The 18833-nt window shown below is 40.0% G+C and overlaps 1 protein-coding gene and 1 long non-coding RNA gene across 2 annotated transcripts; both read left to right on the top strand.

The window, feature by feature from the left end:
- Positions 1 to 1531: 1531 nt before the first annotated feature.
- TMEM52B (transmembrane protein 52B) lies at positions 1532 to 6150 on the top strand. The gene is made up of 5 exons (XM_005534003.2): positions 1532 to 1983; positions 2558 to 2601; positions 3295 to 3333; positions 4224 to 4390; positions 4777 to 6150. Exons 1-5 carry the CDS (start codon positions 1936 to 1938, stop codon positions 5034 to 5036), a joined length of 558 nt encoding a protein of 185 aa, XP_005534060.1. The 5' UTR covers positions 1532 to 1935; the 3' UTR covers positions 5037 to 6150.
- A 6208-nt stretch (positions 6151 to 12358) lies between these two features.
- Positions 12359 to 18833, top strand: LOC148184269 (uncharacterized). The gene is made up of 3 exons (XR_015772599.1): positions 12359 to 13268; positions 14344 to 14602; positions 15328 to 18833. It is a non-coding gene; the product is annotated as an uncharacterized LOC148184269 (long non-coding RNA).

Here is an 18833-nt window from a genome sequence, read left to right as displayed (position 1 = left end):
AGAAGAGTAATCAGTAAGCTTCATTAAGAATTAATTCATTCTCCCTTTGGAGGGGTCACTGTTTCATGTCACACTGCGATTTTTTCTTTAGGAATTTTTTTGCCACTTTATCTGCTATTTCTCCAGTTGTATCATTCCTGAATTTGAGATCATCATATGACAGAAATTCAGCTAAAATCAAGTGATGATCTATTGAATTATCACACTGATAATAAAAAGTCCGGAAAAACATTAGTAATTTTTACTTCTTTTCCACATTATATTCCTACCAGTTTCAAAAGCTGTGCATATGAGAAAAGCTATTTTACAGTTTTGCTGTGTCTCTTCTTCTAAGACTTCTATAATACACCAAGGAATTTAGAAGATGGAGACAAAAAAAATACTGGTCAATTCCTATGTAAATACAATGTCAGTAGGTCATCTTCCTTTCTTTCTTTCATTCTTTCTTATTTATCCATCAGGACTCAGAAACCTCCTTCCAGCAGACATGGATGGAGGGATGGATGGATGGATGGAGGGATGGATGGATGGATGGATGGATGGATGGATGGATGGGCTACTGCTAAGGCATGTTTATACTGCAGCACTACTTTTATAATTACAGAATGGCAAATGGGTTTTAGCCTGCCTTGAGAGAATACATTATTTTCATGAATCTATTGGTTCTGCTCTGCAACTCTAAAATGCTCCACCAGGGCTAATGATTCACCAGTTTAATGTGAAAGGGCTGTGATTGCAACAAAGGGCAACAAGTCTCACTAGCTGCTATCCTGCCTTTAACAAACATTAATGCACCAGTCCTGGGTGGTTCCCAAACACAGTTACATATTACTGCAGAGCATTTTTTTCTGTCTCAGCTATTCAAAAGAGAAAGATTAGGAGAACTCAATTACATGACTGTAATAACAGGATAGCCATGAGCACTAACAGAAATTTTAAGCAATTCTACAAGACAGAGAAAATTAATGGGTCATTGAATGGAGCCTGTGAATATTACCAGCTGTAGGACTAATAGTATCCAGGACAGGAGAATCAACATGTTATCCCTTTGCTGCAAGGGATTTAGGGGGACTTGGCTGGCCATGTAGGAACTGTGAACGAACAGACTCTCAGCTGCAGGAGTGATATAGCAGGACATGACCAGGTAAGAGGGATGATGGCTGAGCCTTAAAATGGGAGGTACAAGAGATGCTGCATATGAGAAAAAAAAAATTAAAAATACATATATATATACATATACATATGTATATATATTTATATGCATATGCATACAGGTATGTTGTATGATAGATAAAATTCTGGATATGGTTATTATATGGAAAACTCTTTCAAGTCAGTAGATTGAATTGTCAGAGGTAGGACAATGTGAGTACAGATGCAGAAAAGGTACTGGAGGATGGAGAGGAATCTGAACTCCATTTATACAGGTCAGTAACATGACCTTCAACCCACTTCCCTCAGGGTAGGGGCGGGGACAAAAATAATAGGGAATGAACAAACTCAGAGACCCTTTTTGCTCAAACAAGGGAAGGGTCAGGCCTGCAGAGATCTCATGATGCCCTTCACTGAACTAGTTAAACATCTAGAGTAAGAACCTGTGGCTACTTCTCCTGATCAGACTGGAAGGTTTTAGAAATCCCTTCAAAAGAGGAAGAGAACCAGGCCAAGAGAATAACAAAAAGAGACAGGCAGAAACAATCAGGAGTTGCCAGTGACAAAAAGGAAAAGAGGGAAAGCAAAAACCTGAAGGGCAAAAAGGAGTAGGAGAAAGAGATTGGATTCAACACACAGCACGGAAGCTGCTCCTTCTTCTGGCCAGTTCCACTTGGAACTGGTGAGTTCCACTGGACTGATGAGGATGAACTGAAAGTAGAAAGGACAAGAAGACTCTGGGCAACTTGAGACACCAAGAGGCCACACAATCACCTTACAGGGATGCATAACTCAATCATGATCTGCTTTGTTGTGGGGAGTTTCTTATGGGTAAGTCATCTCTGACATTCCTCAGGGTCTCTGCTCAGATGTGGAGTCACCTTGGAAAGATGGAGGGCCATTAGCAAAAATAATTTCCTGGATATTTAAAAGGCACACACCGAGAAGATATTTGCTGCTATTCCAGGGACAGACATCAGGGTACCCAAGGAAAAAGAATGAGAAGGGTAGGGGAGTGCTGGAGGGACAGAGCAGATTTCAAGCCAGGGTGGGTATAACATGAAGCAGGGTATTTAAAGTTTCTTAATGTTTGAGCATGGAGAAGGATCTTCAGGTGGAGAATGACATGGTTTGCAGTGGAGAAAGGGAAAGTTGTAGTGATGATGAAGTTAAGAACAGTACTAAAAGGATTTTGAGGACTACAGGAAGTTAATATATGAAACAATGCTGTTGGTAAGAGTAACTTCAAATCTACAGCAGAATATATGATAGAAACAATGGAAAATAGGTAACAGCATGTCTTTACCATAGGAAATCCAGACTCATAATATAAAAGATATGCAGTATGCACATTACAAAGATTTCATTCACTCTAGCTGTGTCTTTGCTGCTTTTCTCCTTTTAGTTCCCCCAAGTGAGTGGTGAGGAAGGCTGCCTCAACACTGAACTGTTAAGTATTTGTCAATCTTGCTCTTCTTTTGAGAAAACAATGAACAACAAAGGCAATACTGGACATGAGTTTTATGACCTGATGGTTGACATTTTCCAGAAAATCTTATTTAGTTGTATTAAAAATTAATGTAAAATCACCATTACTTTGAATATGAACTGTATCAACTACTATTCTTATTGATTAACATACTGATTGTGTGGTACTGCTCCTGCTGCCTGTTTGCATTACTGCAATAGTTAAGAGCTTTCTGGTGTACTTTCAATTGATTTGGATTATGAATTTAGAATCAAACTTTCCTTGAAAAAATGTTTTGAAATATACTGCTTTGGTGAATATTACTATCATTAATGTAATTTGTAAAAATGACCAAAATGATGTATTGATACAAAAGAAAAAAAGCAAACATGAAGCAGATTTCTAAGGTTTGCAGAGGGAATTGGGCAAGGATAAATATCAGGAAAACAATCAATATATAAAGCAAACAGAAGGGAAATTCACCTAACAGGGATATTGATGAGGTTGGACAACTGTGTCCTCCGCAAAGCACAATGAGTTTCTCATCATTGTGCCATCTGGAATCTGGGCAGTAAGTGAGGAGCATGAGGGGAGATGGAGGAGACTACCATAGGGATCTTCACATTTATTTGGTGCTCTGTTGATAACTATTTCTTGTACCCTCCTCTCTTCAGGTGTTCTGGTACAGCGTGGGACCGTCTGTGGTATATCTGGTACGATAACATGTTTACTCAAAATATCTGCATCCCAAGACAATTCCAGTAGGAAAGGGTGATTAAATGTGACCTGCTCAAGAGTGACGCCACCCCCTCATTTTCCCTGGAATTCTCTAAAGCTCTACAAGAGCAAGACAACCCCTTAGATATCTCACTGTCTTTAACAAAAGTTGACCCACCAGCCTCCTTTTTTATTCTACATGTTTAGTCATATGAACATTATTAATAAAGTATTCATGGTACAATATGCCTTTTAAAAGACTGAGTTTTAAAGTTCTGTCTGATTTCTTAGTCATTCATACCAGGATGATATTAAGAAGGATGGTAGTTGTTGAAAATCTAGAAGACTGAATTAATAATGTATGCCAGAAGATGGCACGATCCAATTTTTCCTCTCTGCTTGTCAGTCATAACAAGGTGTCTAGAATACTTAGTTTTGGTCCCCTAGTACAAAATAGATGTTGGAAAACTGGAGCCGGTCCCCTCGAGAGCCAATAAAAAGAACTAGGTTTCTTCAGCCTGGAGGATGCTAAGGCAACAAAGTAATTGCAGTTTTCCACTACTTAAGGGGGATCTTGAGAGAAGATAAAGGCAGAGACTTCTCAGAGGTGCTCAGTAGAAGCACATAAGGTGGCTGACAAAACTGCAGACAGGAAAATTCCGATTAGACAGGAGAAAACCACCTTGAGGATGGTGCAGCACTTGAACAGATGCGTGGAGGGATGACCAATCTGCATACCTGGATACTGTCCACACTGAGCTGGACAAAGCCCCAGGTGACTTTGTGTAGCTTTGAGTTTAACCATGCTGTAAGCAGTCAGAGACATTAAGAGGTGTCCTGTAAACAAAATTTTTCTGTCCTAACTCTGCGTCCCCTCCCGTTGCAGGCTGGTGCTGGTGATTGGGGGGCTCCTGCTCCTGTGTGGCCTGGTCTCTGTCTGCATGAGGTGCTGCTTCCAGTGCCATCAGACAGGGGACGAATCTGGCCCTCAGCCCTATGAGGTCACTGTCATCGCGTTTGACCATGACAGCACCTTGCAGAGCACCATCACTTGTGAGTTGGCCTTGCCAGATCCTGGGGACCTCAACACCCTGTGAAGTGAAGGGGCTGCACTCTGTAATGCCCAGCTAGTGACACCCCAAGGCTGACAGAGCTCATGGCAGGATGGAGGAAAAACGACCTCTGTGCATGCTACAAACTAAGGTGCTCAGCTGTGAGACAAGTTTGGGTGGAATAAAAGTACCTACAGGTTTCAGTGGCATTTCAGGAAAGAGGAACTGTGGGATGCTGCTAGTGTGTATGTGGGATTTCACATACACATGCCTTTTAGGGAAGACTGAAGGAGCAGGAAAAGGAAATCAACCTGGCTGTGGGGAGGGAAAACCCTGTGGATATCCTCTAAAGGATGAGGCAAACAGCTTTTGTCTCCTCTCTTCCAGCTCTCCACTCAGTGTTTGGACCTGCAGCCAGGAGAATATTAGCTGTGGCACACTCCCACAATGCTGCCCAGGGAACACCTCCACTCTCCGCATCAGACACCCCTCCAGTGTACGAAGAAGCTTTACACATGAGCAGGTTCACAGTCGCCAAGGCGGGGCAGAAGGTGCCAGACCTGGATCCAGTGCCAGAGGAAAAACCGCCGGCACCTACCGAGGGCAAGGATGCTCAGCCACCCCTCCCAGGACACTGTTTTACTTGACAGCAAACAACACAGGATAGTTACAAGCAGAGACTAATTCAGGTGGGCAAATTTAAGAATTTCAGATTCATTTCTGTAGTCAATTGAGAAAGCGAGGGGAAAAGCAACTAAAATTCCAAGTATTTTCAGCTCTAGCATAGTCTAATGGCTCTTTTTGACACCTCCTTCAGATAATTTGCATTCTCCAAGTCCATTCATTACACGCACACAACACTAGAATCACACAGCACAAATAAGCAGGCAGCAGGATCAAGGTGCTGAGCCTTTTTGTACGCTAGTGATCTGCAGGGTGGCTGCAGATGCAGTCTCATTCCTCTTGCCTTTAGCCTCAGTTTCCTCAGGATGGCAGAGTGGTCTTCAAAATAGAAAGAAAGAAAAAAAAAAAAGAAGATATTTGCAAAGGTCTATGGATGCTAAATGCGAGCAACAAGCAGGGAGCACAGTGCCTGTGGAAAAGCAGGCTGCATAACTTTCTCAGACTCACCTGAGAAAGCAGCCTGGGAAATCATAAGGAGGAATCAAAACAATCATCAGAGAACAGAAGACAGCCTTGCAGGTGTTGTTTGTCAGTTTCTTCTTTTCTTGCAAGAGAAGGTCAAGGGGTGGTGTACCCCACTGACCAATGATGGTGATGTGTTAGTTCACTAACCAATAAGTTTTACCTTTCTGTACTTTCACATATCGATCTATAAAAGAAGATCTGAGGTAATAAACCTTGCTCTCCTGTTCAACTCACAAGAGAGTTGTGTCGTACCGCCTTGCCGTTCCTAGCATAATGCAACAAAAGTCTATTACAACCCAATATTAACATCAAACCTCTGGAAATTGCCAACCATTTATAGCAAATTTAAAAAAAAAAAAATTGAAACAATCTACATGTAAAGGAAAGGCAGCATACATACAGACTGTATGTACACATTGTGCCCTTAATGCCCTGCAGGATACATAAAATGAACAGAGTCTGGTTCTGAATGGGATATATAGCAATTCTGAAACAGTAGTCACAAGCTCTTATATATGAATTTAAAAATATTAGATATGTACCAATAGATCAAACAAGGAGAGGAGCAAGAACACTATGTCTGAAATAAAGTTCAATCATATTTTCAATGCATTCCTATAGTATAATTTATTCATTCCTAATTTTGCTGTCAAAAACAGATCAATTGGAGTAGGACCATTTAAAACATGTAAGCCATTTCTCAGATTGAATAATTTGTGGGGCTCTCCTGGTCAATACAAATATGTTGAACCATCCAGAATTATTAATAAAGCTGGATTAACATAGGTATGGCCCATCTGTAAAACCTTGGACTAGGCAGTCAGGAGAAGGTGAGTGTTGAACTGCATCAGTGTTGCCTCTACCCTGGATTCAGCACCTGAAAACATTAAAGCAGACAACATTAAATAGCACATGATGATTCATTCAGCCATTAATAAATTGCTTGCATATGTTCCTGTTGATATAAAGGCACGGGTCACATCTTTTTGAAATGCCTGCATGGCCCTTCCTGCAATTCCCACTTTAGTTAATATGCTGGTCTTCTTTGCTGTGAAATACAGAAAATACAGTTATTTTGTAGATAAGAACAAGGATAATGTTGAACAAGGTCTGACATGGACTAGGTCCCAAACATGTTTAGGAACCTAACTGCTGTTGAGATTACAACCATAGAAAATTTTAGAGAAGGTTGATAAAATAGCCTTCAGGGATAGATAAAATATCCCTTCAGGGCTAGAATAAAGCTAAATTGAACAATCAAAACATCTTTGATGATGCCCCAGACCTTGACCAGTCACAGGAATTTTGTATCTAAAGGAATTCATTGAGGATCTTGATTTTGAGGTCACAAACTTCTTCCTTGTCTAGTAATTTTTAATTCTATCATTAGCAATTGATAAACTGGAATGGAATAAGTAAATAAGTGACATGTAAGTTTACGTCCCTTCTGCTATTACACCTTTCTTCAATCTTAGAATTATGGAATTGTTTGGGTTGGAGGGGACCCTAAAGATCATTGAGTTCCAACCTCCCTGCCATAGCAGGGACACCTTCCGCTCGACCAGGTTGCTCAGAGCCCCATCCAGCCTGGCACTGAAATAGTAATTATAACTGTCTGTGGAACACCTGTTAGAGTGACCTATTTTATCAACTGCACTGTGAAGTGCTATTCAGGCCTGGCTTCACCAAGCTGCAGAACATTCCCTGGAAGGCTCTTATTTACTCTACAGTAAAAGCCTGAAGTGAGCAGAGACATTTGAGTCCACTGAACATGTGTCGAGTACTGTCAAGCCCAGAAACTCCCTGGAAGTCTTCACAGTGCTTTCTAGGATGAAAATCCAGCTCATCCTGCCTGCAAACCCTGAGCTTTCCTGGCATTTAACACATGATCATGCCTCTGCTCCACAAGGCAGCAATTTTGCCCAGAAAGCCCAATAGTCCCAGTGCAGGAGCACTCACTAAAGCATCTTTCAATTCCTGAAAGCCCTTCCTGCAGTCAGGCTCAGCTTTCTCTTAGAAAGAGGCTCAGGATTGGACAGGCTCTTTTCCTTCCTGGACCAAACTCCTTTGTCCTTGTGAAACAGTAAATATCCTAAAACACAATTCCAGTTCTGAGGTAAAGCTTTCCAAAGGCCGTTCCCCAAGCAGCCCCAGTGCTGAGCTGCACCAGTCCCTCGGCTGCAGGACAAACTCACGCAGCTCATTGTGCCACAGGAGCCTGCAGCCACACAACACTGGGGATTCAGCCTAGACTGCAGCCAGAGCAGCCCCTTTTTAGTGGTTTCCCATCCCTTCTCTTCTAATGCTAACACCCTCGGATCTCTAGGATCATGCATACACCCCTTCCACTAATCAGATTATTCCACAAATAAAAAAAAAATAAAAATCAGCATATGGTGGGTGGTCCATTGCATTCTTTCTACAAAACACCATTAATTGCAAAATGGTATTGTAATTTGCATTCCCATTAACTGGTCACTTTTCACAACTATTAAGTTTATATATTGGCCATCAATGATTATAATATTCAACAAGTTGTTTTCATGTCAGGGGGTCACCCCTCCCAAACCCTCAACCTTTTCCTGTTCCTTAGGACACGACCCAAAGAGAAACCGGATCCCTTCTCTTGGGAGCTATGAAGGTAGCCCCACTCCCATGTATACCGTCTTAGAAAAAAAAACAACAAAAAACCTTTTAACACCTTTAAAACCTTCTACAAGCTTTCTATAACCTCTTGCAATATTTTACAACTTTTTACAACCTTTCCGAAAACCCAAGCTGGTGAACATTTGAAAAACCTCTGAGCCTCACTCTCCAAACTTTCTATTAGTGCAACTTATGGGCAGGAAAAATACCTTCAAATATAGTACCTTAAGAAATGTTGTATTCTTTTTCCCAGAAAGGGCAGAGTGGCCTACTCACCGGACCAGGAAATGGGAAGATCTCCCTGAAAATATTTTGGTGTGCACTGGAGTGCTCACGATTCCTCTGGTCCACTGAGCTGGGACCTCTTTGTTCCATCTAGGGTATCAGAAACTGCCACCAAAAGCTGGGAAATAAACTCTTTAACCAGTTTGTTAGAGTAGAAAGTCAACATTACTTTTTTCAGTGTTAGGGTACATGGGGATAGCTCCACAGATCATGCCAGTTATCAAAACCTTTAACTATTTATACATTTGAGCAAACAAAGAAATTAGTGTTCATTGGCTTACAAGCTACATAGTTCTCTTCATTAATTAGAATTTTATCACCTATTGTTATTTATTGCTTCTAATGCTAATTAATCCACATTTTTAGCCTTCTTATTATTTATTTCTTTTTCCCAGATAGAGAGTGTCATGAATAAAATCTCTCAAGAAATCCACCCCGGTTAAAATACTGTGTTTAGTTATGTACAGTTAATGTTCTTATCCCATTTGTAAACCTTGTGCCCCTTGTTTACTCCGATGGTTATTAGTAATTTAATTACTTACCAGTTTCTGAAGTGTTTTAAAAGTTCTTAAGAGACATTCCTGTACCCTTTCCCCTTACTTCCCTGCTACTTTGTAACAGAGCTGCTCCCATGGGGGCTAAATCAAACTAACAAAAGCAACCCATTAGAAAGGTATGCCACAGAACGAGGCAACTCCCATGGTCGCTGTGCCACACTAGAACAAAGAAACTCCCAGGAAGCTGTGCAACCGAGTAATATGCAAACTAAGGCATGCAAGACACCAAAACAACGAGCTAACAGAGGAATAAAAGGACAAGGAAACATATTCTAGCAAGGTCTGATGAAAGATCATCTCCCTGCATCACCTAAGCCTGCTTAGAAACCACCTTCCCACATCACCATGATCTAAAGAGGACTGGAAAGGACTGACACCCCTAGACAGCGAACCAGAAAAACAGACTGCCAGGCTTCTCTCGTGAGAACAGTTCTCAGCTCTGCAGTGTGTGCTGTAAAGTTGAATTGTGCCTTTTCCTTGGAGCTGCCAGTGTGGGAATGCCTGTGGTGCAAGCAGCCCCTCTGACCCCCCCCACCCTGAGAAGTGAATTCTAATAAAGGCATGAAACAGGAGGCTTGTTTCCTGACCAATTCCTTTCAGAGAGAATCTCAGTAGTTGTCTTTGTTAGTTTTTCCTTCGTCTCCAATTTCTGTAAGTGTGTTTGTGGTTTATAAATTCTGCATTCTTTGTGTCCAGGTCTCAACAACAAATTTCTCTCCCTGATTTAACAGCACTGAGGCACATCAGTCCCTAAATTTGTAATTTGTTTTTCTAACACATGGGCATCACCCATCACTGGCCTGTATCAGGAAAATTAATCCACAAACACCAGAGGTTTATGAACAAAAAGGAGACAGAGGAGTTCTTTTTACTTTATTCAAATAAAGGGAGAGGCCATGGGACATTCCCCTGGGGTCTCTCAAATTTTTGGAGAGTGCAGCCTCGCTTTTATCCTAATTCCTGGCTGTATGTCCCTTCTCCTTTTCCCCATAGGCTGAGATACTTGAGAGGTACAGAATTCCCAGAACACCTGATACCTAGGATACCCACCCCCCACAATGCATAATCCCCTTCTTAATTCTTACCCCTTGTGGAATTTTATGGTGTTTCCCCAGTGTCTCTCATCTTTCAGTGGAATTCATCCTACTGTTTCTGTTATCTCTTAGTGTTAGGTTCATTTTATCAGCAGACCTACAGCTTGTTTGTAAAGACAAACCCATCATTCCTCTCACCTGTCATCCATTATCCATTTCATGGATTAAATCTCCTTAAAGCAATTTCCCTCCCCACACTGCTGCACAGGCTCCTTTTAAAATAAACATTAACTTGTTTGGTAACAGTGCCACCCTTAGTGGCATGAACAGTCCCTAAAACATGGAGTACTTGAGAAAAAACAGTTTTCAGAAATGTCCCACTGGCCCCACTCTTGTTGTTGCTCCTTTGTTTTCACAGGAACAGTGATGCCCCTCCCCAACAGACCACTCCAAATCGCTGGCTGGAAGAAAGGGATCGCAAACTGCTGTGCAAGTCTGGGGGGCTGTCCTGCTTTTGATCACGCATCAATTGTGATTGTGCTCCTTTATCTCCTCATGACATAATTTGAATGCCTTTAAGCAACTTTAGCTGAAGCTGGGCCATACAAGAATTATGGTAAGAAAGAGCAGCTTTTTTGGTAAAAAAAAATAAGAAATTGTAGAAAATAGAGCAGTGAGACAGCAGCCCAGCATGGACAATACAGAGTGCTTTCCTAGAGGAAAGGAAAACATTTAGACAATTAGACATTTTTTACTGGGAGTGACCAACCCTGTGCCCTCATCCAAGACCAATGTGCTCATACTGGCTCTGAAGGTACTACAGATCCAGTGCCAAGAGAAACTGGTAACCAGTCACGAGGGATATAGTACAGATGTACAAAACATGCATGCAGTGAGAGCCTTCTCTAGAGTCAGGCTGTTCAGGTATAAGCAGTTTACTATTTGGGTAGAGGGAGGAAGGGATCCGTTTACACTGCCAGCCACAGCTTAAACGTGGTCAGGGAGGGAGAGAAAGAGTGGACAGAGGAATCAGGGAGCATGAGAGAAAAAGGTCATTAAGGAGGTAGAGAAAGAGGGGCTAGAGGGGGTAAGAGCAGAGAATAAGAGAAGTAAGAGTGGAGCTTAAGAGAAGGTAAGAAATTAAGAGAGGGTAAAGGTAAGAGAGGTGCAGAAGTTAAGAGAGGGTAAAAGTAATAGAGAGTAAAAGTAAGAGAGAGGGGAGAGAGCTTAAGAGAGAGAGTAGGAGAAGGGAATCAGTGTAGAGAAACATTTTAATAGAGTAAAAGCATGATATTTTAGTAAAAGCCTGTCTGCACAAGCCAGCCTTTAATCCAAGCGACAATATTAAAGGCAGTGTGCTTGAAACTCTCCTAGAGCAGCGAGAATAAAGAAAAACAATAGCCTTGTGTATTGAGAAAAGAATGTAAAACAATATGTATTACCCAATAGTAACTTGCTAAGCCCACGGACCCTGTAGGACCCTATAAAATGTGCTAAAGATAGAAATAAACGATGTTCGGCATACTTCTGTGCAGACTCGGCTGAATACTCTGAGCGGTTTTTCAGTATCTGGCACCCGAACAGGGACCTCTTGCAGGCAAAGGGATTAGGCGGGTCCATGCACAGAGAGACGCAGACGCGGGCCGGCGGAGTGGATCCGTGTGCGGAGAGACGCAGACACGGATTGGTACCAGATAGGCAAATCCGGACACGGGCAGCTGGGGGAAACTGGGGGCAGAAGAATTGAGGAGGGGTCGCTCCCCTCCACCCGCCCACAGGGCTGCTAGCATGGATGGGTTTGCGGCAGCATGGAAACTGCTTCTAAACATTATCATTAAATGAAGCGAAGCAGTCAAGGATATGGATCTTGGAAAGCTCGTTTTATGGACTAGAGATAATAGGCACGGGCGCCTCCAGGTCCCGCTGCTGCCTTTTGCAGTGGAAGAATGGAAAGACATAGGAGATTTGTTGTGGAAAAAAAGTGATCAAGGGGAAAATCAGCCGTCTGGGTGCTTTCTTTGGGGTTGGGCACATTCAGCCTGTGAAAAGGCTCACAGGGAAGCAATGTAGCTCGGTCTCTGAACTTTTAAGAACTCAGGAGTGAGCCAGGGCGGGCGTGACCGGGTCAGAGAAGCTCAAGTCGGAAGTTACTCCACTGAATGTGGATGTAGAAATGATGGCGTCTCTGGAAGGAGACAGCGCCAGCCCCAGCCAGGCGGAGCCCTGAACATCAGCGGAAATCAGAGCCCCAGATTGCCAGCCCCCATCGCTGGGGAAAGCCACAGGATGTCCCTCTCCCCCCGACGGAGACGTGTCAATGCATTCAGAAGACGGGCAACCACCGGCAGGAGAAAAAACAGTAAATTGTAATGATGCATCAAAAAAAGATCTATTAGGGTGGCAACAACAACTAGAGAGACTTGTGCAACAACTACAAGCTCATACTGAGCAGTCATTAAGTATAAGTGGAGCTCAGTGTTACCAAGAGAAAGCAGCTCCACAGCAAACGCTGAAACAACGAACAGAATCTGTTCAGCAATGGCAGGATGTGATACATCCTGAACTATCTGCTCCACCTTTGAAGACACTTTTAACACCACAATCTTGATTCAAGTTCCAACTTTACTACCCTGGAAGAAGAGAAGCCAGATGTAGATTGGTTTCCACCCGGACCAAGAGGGCATGGGGAGAGCACTGAAGTGTGCGCAGAGAACAAAGGCACCTGCAGGGCAGAGGCAGTGCAGAAAAACCTCCAAAACCACGCAAGACAAATATCAGCTATTACAGAAACAGCTGAGCAGAAACAGGTGGCTCAGACAGCTTCAAAGAGAGACAGAATAGCCAAAAAATCACTAACTGTATGATATCTAGTTCGAAATTCATCACTGTGATTAAAAGTTAATAAGTTGCAATGATCACCATTGTTACCACCTGTCCTTGAGAGGCTTTTCGTGTAACATCACCGTTTTTGTAAAATCGTGCCCTTTTTTCTCTATCTGTGAACAACGAGAGAAATATTGAGAGAAAGAACTACATTTGTTAAAGTTAACTTTGTGAGGTTTGTTTTTTTTTCTCTCCATTTTTCCCCTCTTCGAGAGTATGCGGGGAATGACAAAGACTTCATTCAAACCTTTAAGAGATAACAGCAGCAGAGCAGCAGCAGACCGGGCAGTTCACCCCCACCCCCCTCTCTAAGAAAAAGCACCAGGTTAGTACCCAGTTTGTTAAAAAGTCATGATTCATTGGTTTTTTAAAATGTTTTTATATACCCTTTTAGAGTTAATTTTGTGTTTTAAACAGTTGTGAGTTTGTGCAGTTGCAGTTTTTTTGAGTTTTACTACAGAAATTGTTGTGATTCTTTAGAAAGTTCAAAAAAACCCCTTTTTTAAAAGATGCTTGATGTGAATGTTGATGGAAGTAGAAGTTACCTTGTAGTAATTAGTTTTAAACCTAATGTCAAAATATTGAAGGATTTACAGCTGCTAGTAAAACAACCTTCCAATTAATGTTATCTTACAGAAGATATTCATGGTTTAAAAAATAATTAGCTAGGAGAATTTTACGGTACAAAACAGAGTTAAGTTAAGCATATATTACGCATTTGCTTGTTTTTTCCACAATTTTAATAAGGTAATTTCAATGTGAGTTCTTTTGTTATAAAAAACATGTATAACAGCATATATACCAATTTGGACTTCAGATTTTAATTAAGAATTAGATTTGATGTTTCTAAAAAGTGCTACAAAAGCTGAATGGCAATTTGCCAAATCCTGTGTTGTTGTGTTTTTTTCTAGTAAAACTGCACTTTAAAATCCTAACCAACTTAAGCATATACTAGGCAAATTCCTGTTATGAATAAGTATTTTTAGTAACATCTGCAATTACTGTGAGTTATTCTCAAAGCCAGATGACATGGAATTGTGATGTATTTGTTACATTCTTATAATCTCTATAGTGAATCCATGTTGTTGTTATATAGTGTTCAAAAGGTATATATCAAACTTTCAGTTGCCGTTTTATAATAATAGAGTAAGATTAAGTTATGCTTTTATTTGATATAGATTAAGTGTTAATAGAATTAAGCAAAGTTAAGTTTTATTATGTTTAGGTTTGAATGGTTTTAAGTTAAGTTTTATAACTTTGATTTTTTTTAAGGTTAAGTTTTGTTATTTCCTTTTGTCATAATTAATTTTACCAGGTTTAAATATTGTTTAATTTAAATTGTTTCATGTTTTGCTAAAGACACTTGTTTAAACTGCAAAGTATAATTTTTTTTTTCCTAGAAAGATGAAAATGTCTACAACTGAAACAGCTGTGATAGAACACTGATGAACACCTGCTTGTGGATAGAAGTGAATGCAGTCTGTGACACCCTTGGTTTCATTGGGAGTTCTATTGTTTGTTGCAATCTCTGCAGTTTTTGTTTTTTATAGGTTTATTATTTTTCAGTGTTTCCAGAATTCCAAGAAAATGTACCATTGCTGAGGGTCAGCTGCCATGGGAGAGGCTTCAGATTAAACCAACTGCTGAAAGGTTTAATTGGTCTGTCACCTAAGGCTTCTGATAATTTGTTTTGTACAAATGCATTTCAACAGTTTGCTGAGCTTTAAGCATCTCATAGCTGCTATTATTAAGAACCTTGTTTTGAAGATAAATTAAGAGACATCTTTCAGTTTAAAGCCTAAGGCCCTGGCCAAGCCTTGACTTTACCTGGACAGAATGTTTGCCAAGAGATCCAGATGTCTTCTGTACCAAATCAGTATTTGAGTCACTTTTGACTTGGCAATTTGACCCTATTAATATGACAGCTGGATCAATTTTGAAGTAGGCTTGGAGAATAATTTCCGGAGGTGGTTATCCAATCCTTCATTGATTTTGTTGTTTCTTTGCAGACTATGGGGTGCTGGTGCAGTGTTTTAGTGGTTAATAGTAATTTTATATCACATATGTTATTAATAATGTTTATTATTTAATTGATTTTTAACTGCTGTAGGTTTTTTATTCATTGTGTATATGGTTTTGTGTTGATATTGATGTACATGATGGAAGTACATCTAATTTTTTTAAAAAAAGGGGGGGGTGGGAATTGAGGCCCTAAAAGCATTTGATTAGTGTAATATGTGCATTAGAAATTTGGACCACAATAATGAAATATTTACATCAAAAATTTAGAAAGATCATATAAGCTGAATTTACCATTAAGTGTACTATAGCTAAGTCAAAATGATTCATTATCTTCAAGAGAAGTGCCTGTGTTTTGTTGACAGGTTCAAAAAGGTTACCTGTTCATCTGACCAGACTGTCTGCCTCTGAAAACATGAGACCCAGTGAACAGAAAAGTCACCACACAGCCTTGGTACTCAAAACAAGATCAGAAGTGGAGCTACCAGGACACAGTTTTGTCCTAAACTACACAGACAGTTTGTCAACAGAAATTTTATGTTGTTATCATGATGTTGTGTCTCTACCAATTTTTTTTCAGTTATTTTCTGTTTTAAGATTTAGAAAGATGTGAAGAACAATCTGAACAATGATGCCCTCAGTCAGTCACTGATCAGCTGCCAGCTGACGTCACAGGAGCAGTGGATGTTCCAAGAGTGAATCGTGTTAAATCGCAGTCTGTTTGTGAGAAGAATTTTGTAGAAGATCTAGAAGAGTATAGAGACTCCATCTGATTATATATAAAAGCAAAATTGTAACTGTATTTTTACCCTTTAAGCAAATTGCTTTCATGCTTAAATTGCACAAATACCAGAGCACGTGTGTTAAAAGTAGTTAGATAATAGTTTAAGATAAAAAGTTTAGCTTGTGTGATAATTGTTTTTTGTAGGTTATTGATAATTTTAGAGAAGATATTAGTATAAGGTGTAAGTATTCCCCCTTCAAGAGTAAAAGTGAGCATATTTGAAAGTTCATTTAACTCTGAAACCTAACTGTGATTCTGAAAGTGTGGTGTCATTTGCATTTAACAAACTGCTTATAGTAATTGTGCTGTGTATCGTCCAGACCAACTGTCTGCTAACTAACATCCAAAAGTGACAGAACATATGGGTCACTCTAGCACACTAGACAGGCCAAAAATCAATGTGTTTAAGCCTAGCCACACCTGGAGATCCCTTTTGCACCTGTCTCATAGAAGTCCCTGAATGGGATCCTCAAGCATTTAGTTACTAATGAAACTTGACTGAATCAATTGGCAATGTTATGAGAGTGTAATCGCACTGTTGGCTTCACATCAAGACAACTTGAAGCCTGCTGACAAACAAAAATTATTGAAGTTCTCAATATTACCATAGGGCTCCCAGAAAAATTAGACTTGTTTAGCTTCACCAAGACCTCAGGTGGATGGATAATGTTTGAGCCCAGACAAAAAGCCACTCCAACAAAGTGATACATCACTGGGCTACAGTTAACCCTATAGCTGATCTTATCACTAGCACCAAAAGTAAAGCCTTTTATTCAAGGTGCAATCTCACAAGATGATTACCAAAGCGATTACCTAATGCAATATTTCTAATCTGTGAAAATAGAGCATGGAATGGAATTCCTGCTAGCCCACATAGAGCACCCTGTTACCTTGGAAAATTTACTTTGTTCCATCCAAATTTACACCAATTGCTGAATATAGCTGGTAAAATAACAAACATCAAATGGTCGAAACAAAGCCTGAATGAATTACAATGTCATGATGTTAGAGACCCAGACTTTTAGGGTCATGGTATAATATAGCTAGCCTCCTTTTTACTCCAGGAGCAGCTGCTGCTAAAAATCTTGTCAACTCTAAAAAAGCTAGCTTGTTGGACCAGGAAAGAACTGAACTTAACATCAACAATGTTAAGTGAACTTTCAGCTGATGTGAGTGGTGTACATCAGGCTGTATTGGAAAATCAAGCTGCAACTGATTTCTTGCTCTTAGCACAAGGACATGGTTGTGGAGTTTGAAGGTGTGTGTTGTTTGAATCTTACTGATCATTCAGTTTCAACCCATAAACAGCTAAAACAGCTACAGAATGAGTTACATGCCCTGAAAGAAGATAGTGACCCCATTAGAAGTTGGTTAGCCAACTGGGGCATTACTGGATGGTTAAAGTATCTTGTGCTGGAAGGGGGATGAATTTTACTTATGATGCTAAACGGGATAGTTGTTTTAAGCTGTATGTTATCTTGTATCTGTAGAAGTGTAGAACGAATCGCATCTAAAGCCTGGCTTGTGCAAAAAGAAAAAAGAGGAATTGTAGAGAAACATTTTAATAGAGTAAAAGCATGATATTTTAGTAAAAGCCTGTCTGCACAAGCCAGCCTTTAATCCAAGCGACAATATTAAAGGCAGTGTCTCTGAAACTCTCCTAGAGCAGCGAGAATAAAGAAAAACAATAGCCTTGTATTGAGAAAAGAATGTAAAACAATATGTATTAACCAAAAGTAAGTTGCTAAGCCCACAGACACTGTCGGACCATATAAAAATGTGCTAAAGATAGAAACAAACGACATTCACCATACTTCTGTGCAGACCCGGCTGAATAGTCTGAGTGGTTTTTCAAGAAATCAGAGTTAAGAGAGCGAAGTTCTTGTTACAATACATTATATCTTTTTCTATAGTGAATATTCTAATACCCAGTAACCAACCACTATATGACACACATCCTATATAATTTACATATAGCTTATAGGAACTACTACATTACCATACAGTGTTACATTTTAAACTCTAAAAGCTACTTTTCAAATTCTTCTCTTGCTGCTTTTGACCTTTGGATTCACTGTCAGCAGGAGGGTATTGTTTCATCAACAGGGATTCTTCTTCAGCTGGCTAGGCCATTATTCTTTGGTTATATAGTAACTAGCACTCAGTTTCCTATAGCTCAAAGCTAGTTTTCATTTCTATTTCAATTCTAGGCTTCACATTTTCAGAATCTTTTGCTAAACAATCACATTCATAAGGTTTCCCTGTTTCATCCTCCCCAACAATATAGGAGAGACACCAGGCAAGGACTATGCCCTGGATGGCAGCAAGCAGATCAGAATCACAAGTGCCTTCAGGTATGCCATCGGTGGTTTAATCACCATTCAGAGCACAAAACACAAATTTTCTGACAAAAGAGACTTTGATATGCAGAGTTCACACTAAAGATTGTGTAAAGCAAGGTTCGCATATTTTTTATATGGAATTTAGAAAGTTTAATAGAAAGACAATTAGGAGATAGAAATAAAATAAAATATACAAATACAACTGGGTGTCTCTGCATTCAGCCAAGAGAGCACACCTTACTAACAAAGGATTGTCCCTTAAAAACAGAACCCTATTACATATTCGTAAGTTCTCATACATAACTCAAACATTTCTCTTAAGTTTCCGATGTTTCTTTGTTTAGTTTTAATTTTCCCCCTCCCAAATAGATCAATCTTCTCAGCTCCATTCAGTCTCACACTCTCCGATTAACAGAGGTGCAATAAATTCCTCCCCGGAACACAGGTCACTGCTGTCTTCATCTGGATAAGATAATCTAAGAATGCAGGGGGGTTTCTGACTATCTTTTCAGTCTCTGGGTTATATAAACAAAAGTAGTTTTTGCTTTAATATCATGTTATAGCCTAACATATATACGTATTATACCACTATTTCTAAGTTTCATCAATAACAGAAATAGAAGGAACTATATTAATACAGCAAAGTTTTCTAACCTTATACAGATAACATTCATTTTAGTATTTGTGAAAAGCCAATAATATAATATGCACTTATAACAATATTAAAAAATAAATAAATAAAAAA

This window comes from Pseudopodoces humilis, chromosome 5 (assembly GCF_049639895.1).
Source record: "Pseudopodoces humilis isolate 2021_Gansu_Grassland_sample_001 chromosome 5, ASM4963989v1, whole genome shotgun sequence".
In the NCBI taxonomy this organism is placed as follows: domain Eukaryota; kingdom Metazoa; phylum Chordata; class Aves; order Passeriformes; family Paridae; genus Pseudopodoces; species Pseudopodoces humilis.
This window is presented reverse-complemented; position numbering and strand designations above follow the sequence as displayed.